At 39.1% G+C, this 23,040-nt stretch overlaps 1 protein-coding gene across 11 annotated transcripts in view; it reads left to right on the forward strand.

Moving 5' to 3' along the window:
- The window catches only part of EBF1 (EBF transcription factor 1), a gene marked incomplete at both ends in the record, with an annotated part of 393,806 nt that overhangs the window by 309,851 nt on the left and 60,915 nt on the right, over window positions 1-23,040 (forward strand). For all 11 annotated transcript variants that reach the window (XM_079701898.1, XM_079701899.1, XM_079701894.1 and 8 more), the window contains one exon: window positions 5,554-5,680. In XM_079701898.1, the coding sequence (XP_079558024.1) occupies window positions 5,554-5,680 (127 nt within the window). The remainder of the gene's footprint in view (window positions 1-5,553; window positions 5,681-23,040) is intronic.

Here is a 23,040-nt window from a genome sequence, read left to right on the forward strand (position 1 = left end):
GTAGCCTCATGCAGGGACCCGAGTGCTGGGCCAGTTGGATAATTAATTTTAAGAGCAACTTAGGGAATGAGGGTTAAATATTATCAGGTTAAGAACAGTGGGTTCTTATAGATAAGGATTGCTTGCTTAATGCAATCAAACATCTAGTAGAATTCTGGTCTAATTTACACAAGTATTTATTTCAGAAATATTTTGGAAATATCCTGTATGTAAGGCATTCAGTTTAATACTTTAGAGGATACAGATATGAATTAGACCCTGTAGCTGATCTTAGGGACCGTCTAATGGGAGAAAGATGTGTAAGAAAATCTTTATGGCACAAAGTAAGATAGGATGCTAAGTTCTATAGTATACATTCCATAATTATATAAATTCTTACAAAGGTGCAGGTAACTGTGGATCAGGTAAAACTTATTGGAAGAGAGAGCATCTGGTGAGGGTCTTAAAGAACAAGAGGAATATCATAGGGGAAAGTTTAGGCAAGAAATGGCATGAACAAAGCAAAGATGTTAGGCAAGGCCGTGGTGTTTTCATGTATCCACATGGCCTTCAGAGTGTGGAAGGGCAGAGTGGGGAGGGTGACTAGCAAGGGTGATCAGCTGTCAGGCCTTAGAGCACCTGACTACCATGCCAAGGAGTCTGGACTATATACCATACACAAAGGGGGCAGGTGAGGTTTTGAGCCAGGGCATGATGTGGTGAGGTTGATTTGAAGAAGATAATTCTGGTGGAGAAGGTAGAAGTAGAGAGAGACCATTTAGAAGGCAGTTATAATGTTGCAGTCAGCTGAGTAAGAAATGGTGGCAACCTGAACAGGATAAAGAAGGCAGGCAAGGGGCCAGTGGAATTCAGTGGAGGGTAAAATCAACATGACTAAAAGAAAAGTTGAAGGGAGAAAAAAAGTAAGATGATCCTAAGTTTTCTGTTTTGGGTGATTCAAAGGAGAGTGTTCCCTTAGCTGAGAGAGGGAACACAGGAGCAAGAAATACACTTATAGGTAGGAAGATGATAAATTTATCTTGGGTCTTGTTGAGATTGAGGTGGAAATAAGACATGTTCAGAGAGATTCTGTTACTCTGTTGTTCGTAAAAATGTGGTGCTTGGCCAAAGCGATCAAAGCTACAGGTGTAGAATTGGAAGTCAGTTTAGGCAAGGTGATTGAGCCAATGAGTGAATTCAAGAAATGTCAGGCAAGTGAAAAAGAAAGGGATCTAGAACAAGACTTGTGAAATTTCTACAGTTAACAAGTTGGCAGAAAGAAATAGTTGGCACATGAAGAGAACAGGAACCAATGAATATGAGAGGAGCCCTGGAAAACGCTTTACAGGCATAAGAGATGGGTTTTCTTCTACTGTTTCAAATAATGTTAGTTAACTTGCTTGACCCTCAACTTTTCTCATCTGGAATACATATCCCATAAGGATGGGTTTTAAAAGAGTGAATGTGAAAGTGCTTTGATAAACCATCAGATGCTCTGCAAGTCTTAGGTCTCATAATTAGTGTCACAGAAGTGAAGAAAGTGTAGACTTCCAAAAAGGAAGAAAGTAGTGTCAGACGCTACAGGGTTTCAGAAGAATATTTATTTTTAGCTCGTTTGGTTTGTGATTTAAGGAAGTTACGTTAAAAGAGTGAATCTGTTCTCTAATCACTTAGAATAGACTTTCCCGAAGTGTGGGGTACGTGCCCCCTGGTTATACAGGGGACCATTTTGGATTCGACACAGACATTAAGTAGAACTGAATCACATCATGAGAAAGTGATTTTCCTTTTATTTCTTTTAATCCTTCTGATTTATGTTAAGGGACAAAGTCTCATTTGGGGCAAACAAGTCTGTAACATCCAGCACTAGCTCAACTCCCTTTTCAATAAACCCACGCAGGTTGTCAACATTATCTAGCTAGGATTTAACATCATATTAACCTTAAGATTACCACCCACAGTTCCTTCTTATTTTGTCAGGGATACCAGTTGTGATAGTAATATAGCTTCCTTTTAAAATAAGTTATTTTAAACAAAAAGTTAACCAATTAAAAATTTTTAAGTACATAATTGTATAGGTGGATTATAGATATGGCAAAACTAAGAAAGTGGTATTCCAATGATGGAAGTTCAGAAAATTTAGACTTACTAGAGCCTTTCCTCCTTCTGTAACTTAGAGGGGCTGCCTTAGTTCAGCCAGGTTGGAACAATGTGGGAAATTTATCCTGAGATGGGGGAAGGGGGTTGGAGGTGGGTCTTGAGTTCTAGACTTCCAAATCTAGACCCTATCTTTTCCCTAAGATGTTGGGTCAATTTTTGAAGCCACTAGACTTTTCTGGACTTTTGTGTCCTTCACTAATGAAATGAGAGTGTTAGTTTTAAATGATTACTAGCATTCCTTCCTGTAATAAATACTGTAATTCTTTGAGTGATTAGTAATTAAGCCTCTGCTTTCAACTGACAGAAGTTAGATACAAGTTTTTCCTTCTGTAAGCCATCAGTATCATGTGTCAGTGCTAGAGCCTGTTCCCAGACTAACATCCACAGCAAGGAAAACATCAACAAATTCACTCTCTAATGATGATTCATATTCTACCTCATTTGCGAAGGATAGTTATTTCAAGAATGAATCTCTGCTTTAGTTAGAGTGATTGATTAAAACTGAAAATAAAATTGTAAATGAAAATTTGTTTCAATTTCCTGAGCCTAGTACTTTATGCCAACACCCCACTCTCTTAGTAGTTTCTTTGCAGTCATACCTAATCAATTTGTAAGGCCCATGAATTTTGTTTCTTAGTGTATCAACTCATAGGCAATAAGTACTTGTGCTTAAAAAGATGTCTCAATTGTCTGCTGATATCTTTCCATCTTTTAAAATATACTTCCCCTGAGAAAAGGGAGGGCAGGTGAAGTATTTTGTAACTGGCTGAAAGTTCTCCTAAATATTATTGTGAATTATTGTTACTCTACAGTCCAAATAACTCTTAAGATAGAAGTGTACCACTTATTTGGAATATAACTATATGGCAACTTCCACCATCAAAAACATAGCCAAGGACCAGGCAGTAAGTGAAAAATGGATATAGCATGTAGATTAACACATACACACAGTCTTTGGATCTGAAAATTTTGAGTTTGATACTACCTTTAAAAAGCGTAAAGGTATGAATATAAACAATTTCTTTTTAATGATTAGATAGGAAGAATTTGTTCCTGTCATTTTTTGAACTGCATTGGGGTCACTTTTTTGTTCTTGTTTGCTCTAACGAGGGTGATTTGTGCGAACAGTTTAACAATTTATGATTCTGTTTTCACATCTGAAAAACAGGGATAAAAATACTTACGATCGTTCTGACCAAATTAGTGTTTGCAAGTAAAATCCTCGGCAATGTAGTAGATAACCTAGGTACTCAACAAGTGTTAATCCCAACATTGCAAAAACACTGTCTGATCAGTTGAGATTAAACATGCACTTGATTTTGGAAGATCATCTTTTACGACTCTTCAGAGCCTCTTTTCTTCTCCTATTCTCTATACAATAGTAAACTTGATTTCCTGATTTCGATACTTAAAGATTAGAAAAGCAGTATAGAAGGTGCAAAGGACACCAGGAGGAAAAAAGACCAAAAAATGAATAAAATAGAAATAATTTAAAACTCATAGGTATCCAGGGCCATTTAGTGCAGGGGAAAATAGCCCCTCATACCTCAGTGGTCACTTAGGGCTTTTCTGTATTATAGAAGATATATAGATCTAAGATAAATAGAGCTTTGATACAAGATATAAGAAGGGGTGTTCCAAATGAAAATCTTGATTTATCAAGGCTAAATTAAATTATATATACTTTGCTTACTTTAGAAAACATACAATGCATTTTGGAAGAATTTCAGTATGAAAAGGTCAAAATCTTAAATATTTTTTGTGCTTTTATGGATAAACCCTTAGCCGTCTGAAAAACTTAGCCACGGAGAGCTCAGTCTCCAGGGGTTCCACATAAGCACGGTATTACTGAAGTATCTTCTGTGTATTTCCAGCAAATAAACTAAGGGTCCACACATTCTATGGAAGAGGATAGGCATTTCTAATTACTAAGTTAAAATGTTTTTTATGCAGATGACCTTTATGTTTCAAGAAAGAGCATTTGAGGGCTTCCCTGGTGGCGCAGTGGTTGAGAGTCCGCCTGCCGATGCAGGGGACACGGGTTCGTGCCCCGGTCCGGGAAGATCCCACATGCCGCGGAGCGGCTGGGCCCGTGAGCCATGGCTGCTGGGCCTGCGCGTCCGGAGTCTGTGCTCCGCAACGGGAGAGGCCACAACAATGAGAGGCCCACGTACCACCAAAAAAAAAAAAAAAAAAAAAAAAAAAGAAAGAGCATTTGAAAGAAATTACTTGTGGGTTTTAACAGTAGCAACTTTCTTACATTCTTTCTGCCAGGACTTTGTACTAGGGCAGTTTACCCAGGCAGGACGCAGGGGCTGGCATTTGTGGGTGTCACCTGGATTCTCATGTTGTCACCTGTGATTCTCTGGGCAAAACATTTGAATTCGCACATTGAAACAAAAGCCCTGTCTAAGTTATAAGAAAAGCACAAACATGAGTTAGTATAAACTCAAGTGATCACCCATTGCATACAGACTCAGTACTGCAGCACTGATCTAAATGCGTCTGAAAGGAGGAACGAATGGGCTGTTGCACACACCACAGAGAAAGCACGCAGAGTCCAGCACCATCAGAGGTCAGCCAGTCAAATACCAGGGCTGGGGTTTTCAAAGAACCAGATAATGCCAGTTTTATGGCCGTTAATAACATTTTAGTTATATAAACAAAGATATGAGTACTAAAAAATAAATTCTGCTTTGCAGTGTACTCTGGCTGCCAACAGGGTTCAGAAATGACCTTTCTCATTGTGCACGTAGCATTGCTTAATGGACCACTGATCATCCTCCAGCCCCCTCCCCAACTTTCCATTTCCCTTTTATGGACAGTCCGTAGTTCTGCTAGATCCCTCAGCTATTTCAGGGAGGCACATTCTTGGGTTTCCCCTTTAAAGCTCTTTGATTGTGCCTCTGGTAGTTAATGCACCAAATGGTCTTCAGGGGCATTTCCTACATGTGCTCTGCAGCTAATCAGAGCACCTTGGCCCACTGATTTCCTACCTCTGTGTTTTGCACATGTTTAAGGGCTCACTTCAAACACCAGGCCCACCAGCTTCTGGAGAGGAGTGGCAGAGCTCAGCTCTGATTTGGGTGTCTGCTTCAAACAGAGATTTTCCAAAGGATATCCTGTAGTAGATAAATCATTTCATTAGGCCAGGTTCACTTTTCAAACCAGGAAGCAGAGTGCCTGCCATGTAGGAAAACTCAGATAAAGTTGTTATGGCTGTGCTCAGAGCACTTGTAAATATTGTCGTCAGTGTCTTTTATACAGGTTCCATCATGATTGTATTTAAACACTGACAGGTTAATTATGTGTTTGAAGGCTATGTTTATTGAGAGCTGATAAGAAACATATGAAATGAGTCCTTTACATAATGCAGTGACAATGTTTTTTTTCCCCAAATGTCTCCCCCTGTAGTTGATTACTCCTCATGCCATCCGGGTGCAAACTCCTCCTCGGCACATCCCTGGTGTTGTAGAGGTCACATTGTCCTACAAATCCAAACAGTTCTGCAAAGGGACACCGGGAAGATTCATTTACACAGGTAAGAACTACTGCAGATGGTGGACAGAGCTGCCTTGGCCTTGTGGGTCTTTGACGCTCTCTTGTATATATGTGTGTGTGTTATTCTAAAATCTATTTTCTCTTAAGACCCACTTTCTTTCTCCATTTCACCTTATGTATGACCAAATGAGGTGCTACTACTACTACTACTATAATTATTTAAGAATTCATCTGGGTGTCCGTGTTGAATGACAGGATCTGTTGAAATCACGGGTTGGATACCTAAAGCAGCAGCATGAGAAATAGGGGAAGAGGAAAGGAATGCTCGACAATCCTGAGTCTCTCTGGATGTCAAACCATCTGTGTGGCAGTTCGTTTGCTTTATGGAGTAGGGGTGTGCTTTAATGCCCAGTACGACGTTCTTCTAGCTTGGTCATGGCATTTGTATTAATGACATTTGGTGATTTTCGTATTTCATTCTGGATTGGTGCTTTCTTTCCCTATAAGCTGCATTTTTCTCCCCACCCCCACCCCCGCCGCAACCGACTGCCCCCTGCCACCCCAAAGAGCCTTGGCACATGGACCTGCCTTGCAGTAAGAAGCTAGGGTTATAGGGTGAATGTGAATTTCCTCCCGTCACATGGAGAGAACCAGGCATGTTCTCTATGGAAATACATCAAGTGCATAGTCTGAGTGCCCAGTGTGTACTTGAAGAGATCCTCAGATTGTGTGCAAACCAAACAATCTTTAGGGAACCAAAAAGATCCCTAACCGAGGGATCTTTTTTGCAATCCAGATTCTGATTCAGTAGCTCTGGGTAGGACCTGAGATTCTGCATTTCTAACAAGCTCCGAAGGTGAGGTGGATGATCCTGGTCCAAAGACCATCCTGGGAGTGGTAACATTCTAGGTCCTCTGCTAAGTAGCAGTCATCGCTGGGTAGCTGTCTCCAGAAACTGGCCCCATGTTTCCTTCTTCACTCAATAAAGGACCAGAAGGCCAGCTTAAGTACAGAGTGTAAGTTGCTTTCACACAAGGAGACTCCAGAGCATGAAGGGATAATTGTGCTAACACATCCTAATTATAACCATACAATTAAATGGACAGATTTTATTCCGCTGTGACATTTTACCTCGAAGCCTCTTTCCTTTTGTATTTTAACACTAGGAACAAAACCGACCGTGCTTATTAGTGACTCTCCACCCCCCTCAAAATTTTTATAAAAACAATTAATGCATCCTGACCCTTGGAAATGCCTCCCAGCCCTTTAAACAAAATGCAGGTTTGGTGCCTGCCTGACTATTAGTTTTAGTTAATTGAAAATTATAGGATTGACCCAAGAGGAAAATTTTGTTTGCACTCCAATCACTTTTACAAATTAAGGAAAATTACCACAATTTTGTTTAGCTAAGGTTTCACACTGAGTTCAAGAAATTAGCTCAGCCATCCCAACAAAGTCAGCACTTTGTTAGTGAGCACTTGAAAAAATAATAGTCTATCTGGAGTTTTGTGGTGTATACAAACGAAGCATAGAGAAAGCGATGATGCTTTATAGAAGTAGGCCAAGTGTTTTTAATTAGGCTCATTGGTTCAGTGTAAGTTTTGAAGAACAATCAAACTAGCAGATTAGCTGTTTCTTTTAAAGCTAGGATTTCTTGCCATTCATTTTTCCCATGAGAACTTCCACATAGCGCTATTTTTTTTTTTTTTTTTACAAGCCTCATTATGGGCCTGCAGGAAAAGGACCAAATGAAACTTCTGATACTGTAACATTCCCCACCATCATTCCGATGGATGGGAGTTTTTCACAATGTTCTTCACTGAACTCAGTGTTCTGGAACATATTACAAAACCACAGAGGCCAAATGTTTTCTCTGAGGAGTTTGGACTCTGTTTTTGGCCGAAAACATTTAGGCCTCGCTGGCTGCTTATTTACTCTGCCATTAAGGACAAGAAAAGGAGAAGAAAAAGAAGAAGAAGAAAATGCTCGTGTGATGGGAGGAACGAGAGGCGATCAGGCATGATTCCGCTTTGGTGACAACGTCCCTGCCCATTAATGGTTCCATTTTGCGGTCAAGACTCCTTTAGAAGAAATTATTTTTAATCAGTGTTCAACGAAATATCCCCTTGAGCCACCTGGCCATAAAAGTTAAAAAAAAAAATCATCCCCATTAAATTACTTAAGTTCTCAAAAGAAAATAGCTAGGGGACCCATCGTTATTGGGAATTTTTTTAACCATTAAATAAATTGCCATCAATTTAAGAAATCACATCTTGGAAAACCTGTATAAAATGGGAATTAAGATCAAAGGTAAAAGCGGCCGATTTGCAAGTCTAGCAAAGTAGTTAAGGATAACAGAGAGAAATCCTGGGTGTGCACTCCAGGATTTCCCACACGTGTGTAAGTGTGGGGGAAATTTAAAGTATGAAAAAATGCTTCCGCTGATCTTGCCTCAAACTGTGGGCAATAGACAAGAAGACTTAGTTTTTTAAGTATTCTAAGAGAGACTCTCACCTCTCCCCGCATTGGAAAAATAAAATTTTCAAAGAAACTCGTACAAAAACTTCCCTGTTGATGTAGCTGGCTGTGCACAGTCACTGTGACATTACACCATTTCTAGCAAAAGGGAGTCTCTGTTAATTTCTGAACTACACCTGGAACTCTTGATCATTATCATGAAGTGTTTATGGCTGCTGCTGCCAAGCCTCTGTGATTTGCTCAGTTTACCTCTCTGCTTGTCACCACTTCCTAGCGGAGGCACAGGGATGGGTTGTAAATCCTCTCTGTTCTTCATATCTGAACAACCGCTCAGCTCATTGGAAACCTGCAGCCCTCCCCTTCCGTCCACCCACAGAAGCTCACATTTCATTTTCTTTAACATCCACGGCATTTCAAGATGTGAGGCTTGGTTTTCTGGATGGGGTGAGCTAACAGTTGTTTCTTAGTAGAATATCACTTGGACTTTTTCCCTTTAAAAAGAAAAAAAGACATGTCCTAGGACTGAAAAACAACAGCCCAAACTAAGGCCACTGTTGTTTTCTGAGTGTGTGTGACGGGGTTTGGGTGTGTGTATGTGCAAGTCTCTAAAAATCTATAATAGATGAAAAAAAAAACCCACACAACTGAGACAGGAACAGCCTGGCCTAATCTATGCAAATAAAGGCAGACTATTGGGGGTGGGGGGAAAGAATCTGACTAAACGCAGATTGCCTGCAAGCTGGCTCCACTGGTAGGGACAGGAGGGCAGCTCTCCATCTTTGGTGCTTCAGACCAGGGACACGTGAGGTGTTCTCAGCTGCCAGCTGTGCGGTTCTCTGGTGTTTGCCCAATCAGAGTGAGGGAGGAAAGTGAAGCCCAACTGGATCAGAATAAAAAAGCTCAGTAGCGTAGCGCATCCCTGATCTGATTTATTGTGGCCAGTTATTCTTATGTAAATGTAGAGCAAGGCTGACTTTACATTTTAAATCATGTTTTCTAATAGGAGGAAACAAAAACCCTTTCTAAGGACAGGACTGTTTTCAAAGCCCTCTCTAATCGTGTGTCTGGTCCATCAGTCCAATGGGAAGTAAATCCCCATAAACCTCCACTGCCCTGGAAAGGGTCTCGCCAATATCTTTGTTCTTCTCGTAGCTTGCTTTCCTGCAGTTGTTATGTCTTGAAGTGACTTGGATCTTTTAGAATTGTAATCTCTCCCACTAAACTTTAAGTAACCTTGGGAGCTGATAAGAAACTCCCAGGAGCCTTTAGCTGCTTCTTCAAAGTTCTTAGAATTGGTTTTTCCTCATAAGAGGTGGCCAAATCCAAATGTACTTTTTAACTTCAGTCCAGTTATTCCTCCACTGGAGGGGCTGCTGACTTTGGGAAAAATATGACTGGAGAAATGGGCCACCAAGATGTTGGACCAGCTTAGGTGTGCACCAAGAGCTATATACTGCCTACTGCCCAGAAGTTGGTGAAAGCCCCCAATGGATGATCATCTAACAGCTCAGATGTTTGTGTAGGTCACATCTCAAATCTCTTCTACCACTGGGTTCTCCTATTCTTAACGTTTTCCACCAAGCTTCCTGCCCCTGTGAAACATACATAATCCTTGTATGTTAGTCTCAGAATCCATTTTGAAATAAATATTCTTCCTGGAAATGCTTCTTGTTTGTACCTCATGCCCCAAATTACTTTGCATGTAGAAGGGGCCATGTTGGCTGAATATGTTCCATGAAACTTGATGACATGTACCATGTCTTTCAAATTTTCCTTTTTTCTTCCCAGTCCTCTTATGTTCTCCCTCTGCCCCCACTCTCTCTTCTTCTTTCTTCCCTTCTCCCTCTTTTCATTCCTTCCCCTTAGTCTTTCCTCCCTCACTTCCAAGGAGATGATGTAGCATAGTGATTGAGTCCTTGGGTTTAAGGGATGATGCGTGTAGCTTGAACTCTCAGCTCTACCACTTACCAGACAGGTTATTTTTGGGACATTGTACAGTGGCTCTGAACCACAGTCGCCTCATCTTTACATTATCACAGGGAATAATAACTTACTGGGGTTGTTCTTAGTATTAGGGAAAAATGCATAAAGCACCTAGGGTGAGCTAGCATGAGCACTTAGCCAGATATTAGTAGTTTCCATTAATAACTGATGACCATTATAATTATTCATTCATTCATTTGTTGCTGACTCCCTACCATGGTGTAATATTTTATATGTGTTGTTTATCTTCTCCACCATGTTCCTAGAGGTCTAAGAAATGCCCTTTAGGAATTTTAGTAACAAAACTGTAGTCATCGGTAAATTAAAGAAGCAACATCAGTCAACCACAAATACAAAGAGCACAGTATAAGGCAGCAAGAAAAAGATTTATAAATGTGACGATAACAATTTTGATATAACAAATATTTTCTTAGAAACCACCTCAAACAATACATATTTTAAAAAGGCAGCCCAGATTTATAAAGTTCTCAGGTGTTGATTTTTCAGGAACAACGCACACCTGTTCTCTTATTTCCATCCCAAATTTCAACCCCTCATCTGGAGGCCATAGTAACATGGGTACCATCTATCACCAGCCCCCTTCAAAGGTGTTTAGGTTATAATCAGCTTCAATCCCCATTCAAGAGGTTTCAGGGAGAAAGCTCTGTTTTTAGTTCTTGGAAACCTCTGCACAAATGAAGGCTGCCATCCTGGGGATAAGCAAAGTCATCAGTTTTAGGGAAAAAGTTTGCACCTAATGAATCTCTTGTTCTTTAGCCTCTTCTTAAACTAGTTCATTGCCAGATTAAGCTTCTGAAAAGCCACTTTCATAACATGTCCCTGCAGAGAAACCTTCCCTATCTACTCCCTGTATGTAAGATGTAGCCCAAACCCCCGGGCTTGGCATTCACAGCTCACTATGCTCTGGGCCCGGTGCTTCGTCGCCTCCACTCAAACCAGTCTCTTCACTATGCCTCCCGCTCACTTCATGTTTAGCTACCTTGGACATGGTGATTCCTCTGTAAGTTCCAATTCAAACTCTTATTTCCCCTCGGAGGTGTTCTCTGGCCACAGTAGCAAGTGGCCAGGGCACTGGACTGAGATCAGGGAGGTCTGAGTTCTAGTCCCAGCCCTGCAGCTAGCTGGCTATGAGACATGCTCCAGACTACAGTTTCTTCATAGTAAAATGAGCCAATTGGACTAGGTGACGTTGATGTTCCCTATGGCTCATCTTGATTAATTGGAAGAGTCTCTGTCCTTGGATCTCTTTTGTCGCATGTGCTTAGATGGCTCATTCATCATTCACTTCCTTCTATTGTTGGCTCTCTTCTTTTGATCTTAGGTAGACACATCTCAAGAAGTCCACAAGCTGCTTGAGGGAAGAGTGAACCTTCCCTAATCTTACACTGTTTTGCCCACTGTGTTGAAGCACCTTGACTTACTTGACTTACTTGACTTACATCTTACTTGCAATAGGTGTTCTCTAATAATTGACAGACATATTGCCCAGAAGCAATGGGTCCTCATTGACTTTTGTGCTCTGGATGACAGGGAATGTAAATAAGAGCTGTTAATTAAGAATCTATCCCTTTTAACTTGAACTTACATGTAGAGATCACAGTCACTGGGGTTTTTGTTAAAGAAAAAAGATGGGGTTCAATCTGTATTGTATATACGCTTCATTTTTTTGTCTGTAAAATGAGGATATTTTAACAATACCTGCATCTAAGGAGTCAATAAGTAAACGTATGTAACACACTCCTGGCAGTGCCTGGTACAGTATGAATGCTCCCTAAAAGTAAATGCAAAAAGAGAGAAGCAGACAATAGGAATGTTTCTCTTCAAAATACAAGGAATTGGTTGTTAGGGCACATTTTGTTTGGTATTATATGTGTGCCAGCTTTCATCTGATTAAGGAAATTGTTTCTTTCTATGCGTTCGAGTTAGAATCAAAAGATCTCGGTTCTAATTCTGATTTTATGACTTTCTTTTGTTACTTCATTCACTCATCTCACAAATATTTGTGGATTGCCTGTTCTATTCTAGGCAGTGTTCTAAAACCATGTTGAGCAAAACCACAGTCCCTTTTTTCAGGGATCTTGTAGTCTAAGAGGGAATGTGGATATTCATAAGTTTACAGTTTCAAACCTGCTAAGTGCCCAGAAAAACAGGAACAGAGGTTCAGACAAGAATAAAACAAAGGACTGCCAGTCGGTCAGTTAGAGGTATTTTCTCTCAGATGAAGATGCATGAGCTGAGACTTGAAGGATGACTAAGAGTTAACCTGGCAATTGATGAAGGATAGGGGTCAGGTGGGGTTGGGGAAAGAAAACGAGTGCTCCAGTCGAGAGAAGCATGTAAGAAGGCTCTGAATGGGAGGAAACGTGACATCTTGGAAGGCTGTAAAAATTCCAGTGAAGCTGAAAAATCAAGAGAGAGGAAGAGAATGGTGAGAGAGGAAAAGAATGGTGAGAGAGAAGATTGGGCAGAGACAAGCCTTTGAAGCCTTGTAGCCAGCGAGTGGAGTCTAGTCGTCATCTCAAGAGCAATCCTTAAGTGGTCAGGTGGACATAACCAGACTTTCATTTTGGGAAAATAAAAACAAAAACAAAAAACTCTGGCTGACTGGAGCACAGGAAACCAGAATGGATGTTGGAAGACCTGTTAGGATGCCATTGCAGTATTCCAGGAAAGAGATCTGACAACTTGACTTTGGGTGGTAATGGGTAGAGATGGAATATAGTGAGAGGATTCAAGGGGGTATTTAAGAGGAAAAGTGGACAGGACCTGGAGATGGGTTGGATGTGAGGGTGAGGGGACAGAGGCCTCAGGCCCAGGTTTTTGACTTCCTCCCACTTAATACACGGTGGGGTCCTTGCTTCTCTGGGCATCCAAAGGGTCTTGTGAGTATCAGTGAAAGAATGGGCATGAAAATGTTTTGTAAAGGGTAATAGTCTACACATATGTTAATTGTTATAAAGACGGGCCTAAGCAAACTCAGGAAGAATTGGGGAAAGGAAGGCAAGAAAGCGTTTTCTTTTATATCAGATTGTTTTCACTTAGGATTCAGCTGAAGGAGGGCTGTGTAATGAACACTTGACTAGCAGTTTTGCCTTAGCAGTGTCCTAATTGGAAAAGACCCAAGAAGAAGGAAAAATTAACAGGCTGCTCCTGTCCACATGTCTCAAATATTACTCCAAATGAGCCATTTACACACAAAGAAAAGAATTCAAGGCAGAGGGAATGTTTATTCTTTTTGCTTTTGTGATCCAAAGGCTAAGTCCCAAGCCTCTTCTCCTCTGCCAAAGGGAATTTTTTCACAAAATATGATTGCTCCTGATCTGATGTACATTGGTGTGATTGGTGATCCTGAACCCACTGGCATTTGTAAACTTAAACACTGTTGGTGCCATAATGGGGACAACAGCAACAAGAATCACTAAATGTAACCTATTGTACTTCTGTGACGTCTATAAAATGAAAGCCGTTTCTGCAAAGAATAAAGCTGGTCTGAAGGAAGCATATTATTTTGCATATTTTATGTACATACTTTCCAAGAAATACGACCTTTATTTCCTTTTTGGAGTGGAGTATAATCAGGACTTGAGTAGCTAGTGTAACAGGATCATTAAAAGGGATATTTTCACTGACATTAGAGGTCTAAATGGCCACTAGGCCTTATATACAACCTTGGCTTTTTCCTGTCTACCCAGAGTTAATAAGTGATAAGGCCAGGAGAGAGATAAATCACAGAAATCCCTGTCCAAAGAAAACATATTGACTACAGCCAAGCAAATAACAGACCATAACCAACGGTCCCATTCATCATTCATGTAATAGGGATATAAAGTGTTTCCTACCAATGAAACCGTATAGAAGGAAAAGGCAGATAAGCTTCCCCAATCTAAGGCATGTGATTTGGTTATTAAGGGACATGAACTACTTGTCACATGGCTTTAATCTTTAAGATGTGTTGCCATTTCTAAACTATAAATTTCTAGTCAGGGATTAGAAAGCTATTAACAATAAAGGTAGGAACTGAGCTTTATATGCATTCTTGCCAAGGTAATGCAATACTATAAAGTCTTGAACCTCTAATCTATTTAGTATAATATAACATGATTTGGTTTTCAAAGCCAATAAACTATTTGGAGTTTTTCAAGGCTGTTGTTTTTGTTTTTTACCCAGCATCATGATAAATTAACCCTTCAGTTTTTAAACTATATACCTTGAAACGGAGGGCAGTGGGTGGGAGGGAGATGAAAATAAATTTTTATTTTTCTCCTTTCCTAAGATATATTCCAAATGTTTGATGGAGGATTATTTTCTATTTTATTTGTCCACAGTTACAGTGGTATGGATACTCGTCTTTCTGTTCATTGTTAACTAAGTGATGTGGTGCCCACTAGAGCATTAAAACTTTTTTTTCTTTCTTTATTGCAAAGTTGCCCACACTGATTTCAGATAATTTAGGAAGCACCAACAGAAAATAATTAAAATAGTATTAAAATTGCCCACATTTCTGCCAGTTCTTTAAACACAAACAATACATGTTAGCTGTTCATATTATTTTTAATGGCATATGTCTTGTCTTTTTCCTATGCAGATTATCTGTGTCATTACCAATATAGGGTGATACCTTACACAATATTAATTTGTTCTTTCACCTAACTATCATAAACATCAGGGCATTATGAATTTAAAACAATTTTTAGTCTCTCATAATCATTTCACACTTCAGTAGAATCTCATCATGAACTATATCTTCAGCTTCTTGTTAAAGCATAGATACGTTGAATCTGGGTTCTCCTCTCTTTTTGTTCCTGAGAAACCTATAGAGCAGGGTCATTAGTCCCATACCCTCGTTCTTGGCATCCTTATTGGTTGGGATTCATCAGCCACCCCAGCTGACTCCATGGAAGTAGCTCCGAAGTCCTCCGAAGGACTGAGTCTCAGAGGTTGGGACCAACCCCCTGACACACAGCTGTTTGTTCTACCTGAACCACCTCTGGGGGTCAATGAATTCTGTAAATTTTCCCCCACTATGTGAAGCACTTCTGTACTTTCCATAAGTAAAACTGAGAACTCATCTAAAACACATGTCTGAAACTTAAGTCCAAAATTATGACAATAGGTGGGGCGATGCAGGCCCCTCCCAAACCACCTTCCCCAGGATAGCAGCATTTCTCACTAGAGTTTTGAACTCTTTTCCTCTCTCTACCCTGTGGGCTTCCAACAGCCTTTCTTGACTTCTATACTGTTTTTTTCCCACTCTATCTTCTTTCTCCATCTTCTTCCTGTCTGTATTACTAGAATGTAAGGCATGATTTTCCCCCTGAGAATCTGTGTAAGGCTGACTCTATTATTGGCCCATTTTAAAGATAAAAACACTTAGAAAAGTGAAGTGCCTTTCCCAAGGTTCTGTAGTTAATAAATGGAGGAGCCAGGATTTGGACCCTGGTGGAAGGATACCATAGCCTGCACATCTGTAACCCTCTGGGGTATTGCTTTCACTTATTCAGTTTTGGAATTATGTGATCCCCTAAATTAGATCTTTAGTGATGGGAGAGTGTGGGCATTTCTAGGACAAGTGAGATCTGACAGGACCTGGAGTCTTACATATTTAAACAAATCGTATCATTATGAACATCATGCATATTCATATAGGATAGAAAATTGAAAAAACATGAGAAATATGAAGAGATCCATTATCCCATCCCTCTGTTAATATTTTTTAGTCTTCTAATATTTTTTTCATAAACTCTTATGTATTTTTATCAGAGTGAATCACAGTATATGTATATAATTTTGTATCCTACTTTGTAATTTGAATTGTAAAGTAAACGTTCCTCTATTAGTTTAAATTCCTCCTAATTGCATTTTAGTGGGTATGTAATAGTCCATTTTGTGGCCACATCATAATTTACCTAATTGTTCTCCAATCATTGGATAACCACATCTTTTCTTTCACAGAACTTTCAACATCATATGTGCCAGAATAGAGCATATATAACACCTTGATATAAGGTGTTCCCTCATTTTCCTAACAAAAAGTTTTCTGTTTTAGGACCATGTTAGCCATATGCATATTTATAGATACCAGTGAATTATCAGTTGTCTATTTATAGTATTTCACATGTTAATTTAGTTAAGTATACATATTTAAAATCACTTGCATAATTTACAACATTTACAAATATAACTTTTTCCACCTTTAGGGTTTACACTTCTGTTCAGACTCATTACAGCCATCTTTAACATTTAGTGCTTTTCTTTTTATTATCAAAGTCAGAGCCATTTTTAGTCCCATAATATTCTCTTCTATGTTAGTTGTTTGAGATCTTCTTTTTGAATCTGTACATGATGCTTTCACTGAAAATTTTATCAAAGCCGTAACTAACCATTTGCTATATTTTAATCTCCAAACATAACCACTTCAGCAATGTTCTTAAAGCTGATCTTTTTTTGTTGTTGTTAGTTTCCGCTTTATAACAAAGTGAATCAGTTATACACATACACATGTTCCCATATCCCTTCCCTCTTGCGTCTCCCTCCCACCCTCCCTATCCCACCCCTCCAGGCGGTCACAAAGCACCGAGCTGATCTCCCTGTGCTATGCGGCTGCTTCCCACTAGTTAAAGCTGATCTTTGAACGTCTTGTTTTGAGAAACATTTGTAATGGTGAGAGATCCAGGAAAAATTCTACATTTATGTAAGTTTTCTAATCTTCCTTGTTGTTTTTACTCTCTTCTTCAGGTGACCTCTTAAGTATCACCATGGATTATAGTTGATTCATGCCCCAAACAGTACCTAGTTTAAAAATAACATAATTGGGAAAGCACTTTGTCTTAAGAGAGACTTTAAAATTATTCAAATATATAACAAGGGGACTTTTTTTTTAGAAGGCTATTCTTTCCATATATGTCAGCACATTGATCCATCTTTCCTATTGGTGGGTCCTACGGCATATGCGATCTTTGGTGTGAACTGAATACTGTACCACATAGTATTTTTGATTTGAATAAAGTGGATCTTAAGTGGATCTTCTATTAGTCAGGGCACTGAAAGTGCAGGTGGAAACCATCCCATTAATGTCAGATTGGAGAATTTCTGCCAAACCTCTCAATGGTGAGGGAGTAGACAGAAGCTGGGGCTCCCTAAATCGTGTGCAGAAACAGCAACAGAAGAGCAGACTTCCCCTCATACCCACTGCTCTCTGACCTCCAAATGTAACTCCTGTTACATCAGCTGTGGCTTGCTTCTTTATATCACGCGTGGAAGGCCTGACCAGCTGGGGAGGAGCCACCTGGGATCAGCCTCGGTGGTTAGTGTCAGGAAGCCTCAACTCCCAGTTAATATGGAGTGAATTTAGGCCTTTGTTTAGTGCCAAAAATATACTTACATTAAATATCTGCACAGAATAAGGCCTCCCCAGTCATTCTACACATGCGCATAGTTTCCTTTTAGTGTTAGCTGATTTTTAAAATACTCACTGAGGCCAGGCCGACTATTTGAGATTATTGGGAGGTTTGGGTGGGGGAAGGTGTCCCTGGAGAATCTGTTCTGAGCAAGCTTGTATGTCTCATTCTTCTCCAGTTTGTTCAAGACTAGAAAAATGAAACGTGCACTGACTCAGCGGAAGACTTGGAAATTTTGCTTAATAAAATTATTGGCATCAAAGCTAAAAAATTATTGTGACTTGTCAGAAAGTTATAAGTCAGGGACCAAAGTACAGGCTTGGCTATTGAGCCTCTTTGTCTCATCTTTGTCTTATGTCTGTGTAATTAAATAAATTTACCTCAATGCAGTCTGTACAGTTGACCAAGACTTTCCCATTCGATTCTCTTTTGTAAGGTAGGTAGGACAAGTATGTTTAGCCCCATTTTCGGGTATGAAAAGTGAGGTTTAGAGAGAGGTAGAGAACAAATGTATGGATACCAAGGTGGGGAAGGGCGTGGGATGAACTGGGAGATTGGGATTGACATATATACACTACTATGTATAAAATAGATAACTAATGAGAACTTACTGTATAGCACAGGGAACTCTACTCAATGTTCTGTGGTGACCTAAATGGGAAGGAAATCCAAAAAAGAGGGGATATATGTATACGTATAGCTGATTCACTTTGCCATACAGCAGAAACTAACACAACATTGTAAAGCAACTATACTCCAATAAAAATTAATTTTTTAAAAAAAGAGTCGTTTAGGTCACCTAGTGATGGGTCTGATATCAGATCTATATCACTCCAAGTAACTGATTAGACTCTTTGGTATTTCATATTTTTACATCTACAAATGGACTTAAAATACTTTTACTTCATTTTTTAAGTTTTCTACGGTTATGATTCACTAATTAGATTGGAGGCTTCTAGAGTCTTAGGCTGCCTCTCCAGCATTGCACTTTTATTATACATAGCAGTTTTATTTTATTCATAGCACTTACCACCAGTTGATACAATCTGGATTATTTCTTTGTTTACTTGTACACAGTCTGTGTCTCTCACTAGAATATAAGCTCCATGAAGGCAGGGTCCTTGTCCGTCTTGTTCACCTCTGTATTCTCAGTGTCTAGTATAGTGCCTAGCACAGAGTGGGAACACTCAATAAATATTAGTCAAATTAATGAATGGAAGAATGTATGAAAAAATGATTGAAAAATCTAGCCATAAATTTATGAAATGTGAGCCCTAAAGATAACCTAATTACCCAAGTTGTTGATTTCTTTATAGAAGATGAAAACTAGGCTTACGGAATTTAAAAGACGTGGCTAAAGTTACTCAGCTGGTGGTAAATCTTTATACCAGAGCCCTTTTCTTTGGCTTGTCTCCACATTGTGTGTATCCCCTTAGGCTCATTTGGTTATAAAGAAACTGTATGACTGTAGATCTCTGGAGTTAAGACAGACCTCACTTTGAATCTAGCTATCTTCTTAACCAGTCTGAGACTCTGTTTCCTCATCTTTAAAATGGGGATGATAATATCTCATATGATTGCTGTGAGGATTCGATTAGATAATGCATGTGAAAAGCTTAGCACAGTGCATGGCATGTAGTAAGTGCTCACTTAGTGGCAGATCTTATCAAAACAGGGTTTGAGAAAAACAGACTCTTATAAATCTGAATTTTAGAGCTGTCCTGAACCAATCTGCCCATTTTGTAGAGGAGGCTACTGAGGCTCCTGTAGGAAGAGCCTTTCCCAGACTGACATATAATTGATTTGTATACAGAATCAGAACAAAACATACATAAATGGAGTTAACTAACTATTTTGTGAATGGACTTCCATATTTATGAATATGTAAAGACATCACATTTTTGCATGGATATAAAAATCATTCAACCAACACCACCATAGTATTTAGCAGGCTCATTTTGAATTCTTTAATGTTGTCAATCTTTGACCTTTCAAAGAAAGGGTGAGATAGTATAGCATGTTTGATTCCTTGGGCCTCCAAAATGTGATCTGTTTTTTAAAAAAGTGTCATGGGCACCATTGTTCTGATTTGTTTACATTCTTGACTTTTTGTTGACAAGAAAAGAAGGAGCTTTTCTTCGCCTCTGAGTAAATCAAATTCCGAGAGGAAAGTCAAGTGCCATTTTACCATTGATGAAGTGGAGCCTTGCAATCTAAGGGTGTTTTCTTCATCCTATATTTTTGTGAAAGCCCAGCTTAAGAGCAGGACATCTGTTGGTCACCAGAAAGTATTGGGGAACCTCATCGGACTAGACAGTCATTTTCCCAAGGTCCAGATCAGGGAGGGACTTGGCGGGGTCTGCCTGAATATACTGTCCCCTCCACATTCTCATGTCTAGTGCCTGTAGGAACTTAACGAGGACATCTGTGGACCCTCCACTCTGCCTTTAAATCTCAGTTCTCTGGAAGTCCTTGAGGAGATAAGATGTGTCAGGCTTTGCTGCATTTAGTGATCTTACATTTACTAAGTGGGCTTGGAGGCAAAATCACCATCATTAGGGGCAATGAGAGGGAAATACTTGCAAGATGATGGTAACCAGGGACAAGATTAAAATCTGCTTGGGAAGAGATCTCTGCTATGTGCCTGGCACAGTGAGGTATTTCAATTACTGTTTGCTGCCTGACTGGCTGACAGTGAATGAACATGTGAATTGTTATAGGCCTGTCCTGCAGCTATCTGGGAAGGAGGGTATCACTGTATCAGTGGTATATCCCAGTTCATAAAAAAATCCAGATTGTATAAGGGGATTCTGCTCTAAATCTTGCTTGGGGCTTATGTTAGAATTCAAATAAATGAGTTATTTTTTTTTCCAGACCTTCCCAAAAAGGCACTCAATTGTTGGTGAAAAGCAAAAATGGGCTAGCTGTCCACTGATGCTAAATGTAATGAGTAGAGTAAAAAGTGAAATATATTAATTCCACTTTTCCTAACTGCAGCTAATTAAGGGTGGCTCATTTAAAACAGACCTAATTTAATCTACTAATATAAGTATTCAATTAAAGTTGTTCCCACTGCTTTCTTCTCAGACTACTTTTTTGTATACTTATATATGATGCATTCATGGTGTGAATCCTTCTAAGGGTCGAGGTTGTAATGGAAAAGTGGTTTCAGGGCTTGATAATTGCCCAAATTAAATAATATATATGTAAATGGAGATCTGAGTGTAAATTGTGCACTTCAGTGCTATAAGGAATTGAGTCCCTTTATCCTGGTACCTTTCAGCCAATCAGAATAAAGTGCTTCCCCTTTTATTCTATACCACTTAGGACAGTTTATTGCATTATTAAGTACATATTACAAGAAGCACATTGTTGTTTAAGACTCATTGATTTAAGCAGAACTATTCTTACAAAGTTTCGTAGTCTTTTGCATAAAAAGAGAAGAGGCTGTATACAATTATAAAACCTTAATGTAATATAACAGCCTATAATATAATATCCTCCCATTTTCTAAAGTAGCCACCAAAGGTTTTAATGAGTTTATTAGAAGTACTGTTTGTGAGTTCTGGGATGTCATGTCTAATTAGACTTCATGGATTTAAGTATTTCTTTAATGAAATCTGTAGCTTAACTCACCACAGTTACATTCCTTGTCCTCCCACCCTTAAAATGATTTTACATTATTTTTATTTTGGGTGACATTAAAAAGAAATGAAAGACTATGATTCTGCCTCATCCTCAGATGGATATAGTGAAAAATACAATGCTTATTATGAAGTTAGTGTGAATTACCATGTAATTACCACTGGCTGCACTGTAATGAGTATTTAGTTACCACTGACTGAGCATCTCTGCCAAATAACACACATTATTTCATAGGAAGCATAGAATTAAGTCATCCCGGAGCTCACAGAAGGAGTATATACCCAATCTCTTTCCTTAAGTGTGGGTGCTGCTAATACTAACAGCTAAATAATCAAGCTTGGAGCAAACTGACAGCAGAACAGGGTATGAGTTTACATGATTTGATTTGCTGATGTTTTAAACACTTAGCAGGGGACAGCTATAGAAGCCAATTAAATCCCTCCAAGGTGCATAGAGTTATCTCCTTTGTGAGAAACAGTTTAAGGGAATTGCATTGGCCCTTAAACTGGAGGGGAGACGAAGCATTAGGAATGAAATTTCAGATGCAAAGTGCTGATCAATCGTGCCTCCTTCTGTGTTTTTTAGCTTTGTGTTGTTTGGGCTGCTGCTATTTTAAAGGATTTTCACTTTTATTTTGCAAGCATAGGGTTATGTTAAACTTTTCCCCGTAAAAATGTTCCTTTGGCTATTGATTATGATGTGCCTTTTAACAAGGCATTGTGTCTAAAAGAGTAAAACAAAAACAAAAACTAAAACATGTCAGTACATTCCATCCCTTTCAAATACTGCATCTTATTTAGCGTACCGGAATTCCCAGTTTAAAGTAATCACAAAATTTATGGAGAAACGGATAAAAAAGGTTGTAAAATATTGATTTGGGGAAAATAATAACACAACTCATCTATAATAAGAAGAAAAATGAAGCAATAATTCAGGGGGTATCGAGCGGTTTGCTGCTGGGTGTATTGATCCAGTCCTTACAGTATAAGATCGCACCTGAGATTGCTCTGAAAGAAAGAACAGCATTCCTCAGCTCATTATTTCTCAGATACTATCACCGTGTTACACGGGCCTTGCAGAGTTGGGATTGTTGCAGCTGGGACAGTGGGACCCGCAATAATAATAATAAATAAATAAATATCTCAGAAATCTATATTGCCTTAAATCCACTGTGCCTGGTCTTAATAACATATTGGCTCTGATTTTATAAATTCTTCATTGCCTTATAGTAACTAATGACAATTCCGACGCTGTGTGGTTCATTTAGGGACCAAAGAGATCTTCATCTTATGTAATGGGCTCTCATATGTGGAAAGAATTCTTGTCTTGTCTGAAGACGTTTGCATCTCTTGTATTTCTTCGTTAAGTCACTAAGTTGAAAGCAACACATTTATGACACTTTGCTTTGACATGGCATCATTTTATATTTTAAGACAATTTTTGGACTAGGCCATAGTATTAGTTTTTCTGAGAGAAATCTTTTTTTTTTTTTTGCGGTACGCGGACCTCTCACTGTTGTGGCCTCTCCCGTTGCGGACTCTCAACCACTGCGCCACCAGGGAAGCCCCGAAATCTTTAATATGGCCTGAAACTTTGACATTCATATTCACCGATCATGAATTTATAAATTTATCTCTAATGTTTAAGATGTTGACACATTAACTCGACAATATGCAGTCATCACTGTAACTCCTTAAAATGGTAGAATGTATTTCATTGCTGAAGAAGTCTAGGTTCTTTCTAGACTTTGATTATCCTATTAGTAGTGAATATTTTGCTCTCATTTTATTTTATTTTATTTTATTTTGGAGGAGAGAGTGGAATAACATTCAAATTCCAATTTAATAACAAAGTTTTGATACCAGTTACCTTCCAG

This window comes from Hyperoodon ampullatus, assembly GCF_949752795.1.
Source record: "Hyperoodon ampullatus genome assembly, chromosome: 4".
Taxonomy (NCBI): domain Eukaryota; kingdom Metazoa; phylum Chordata; class Mammalia; order Artiodactyla; family Ziphiidae; genus Hyperoodon; species Hyperoodon ampullatus.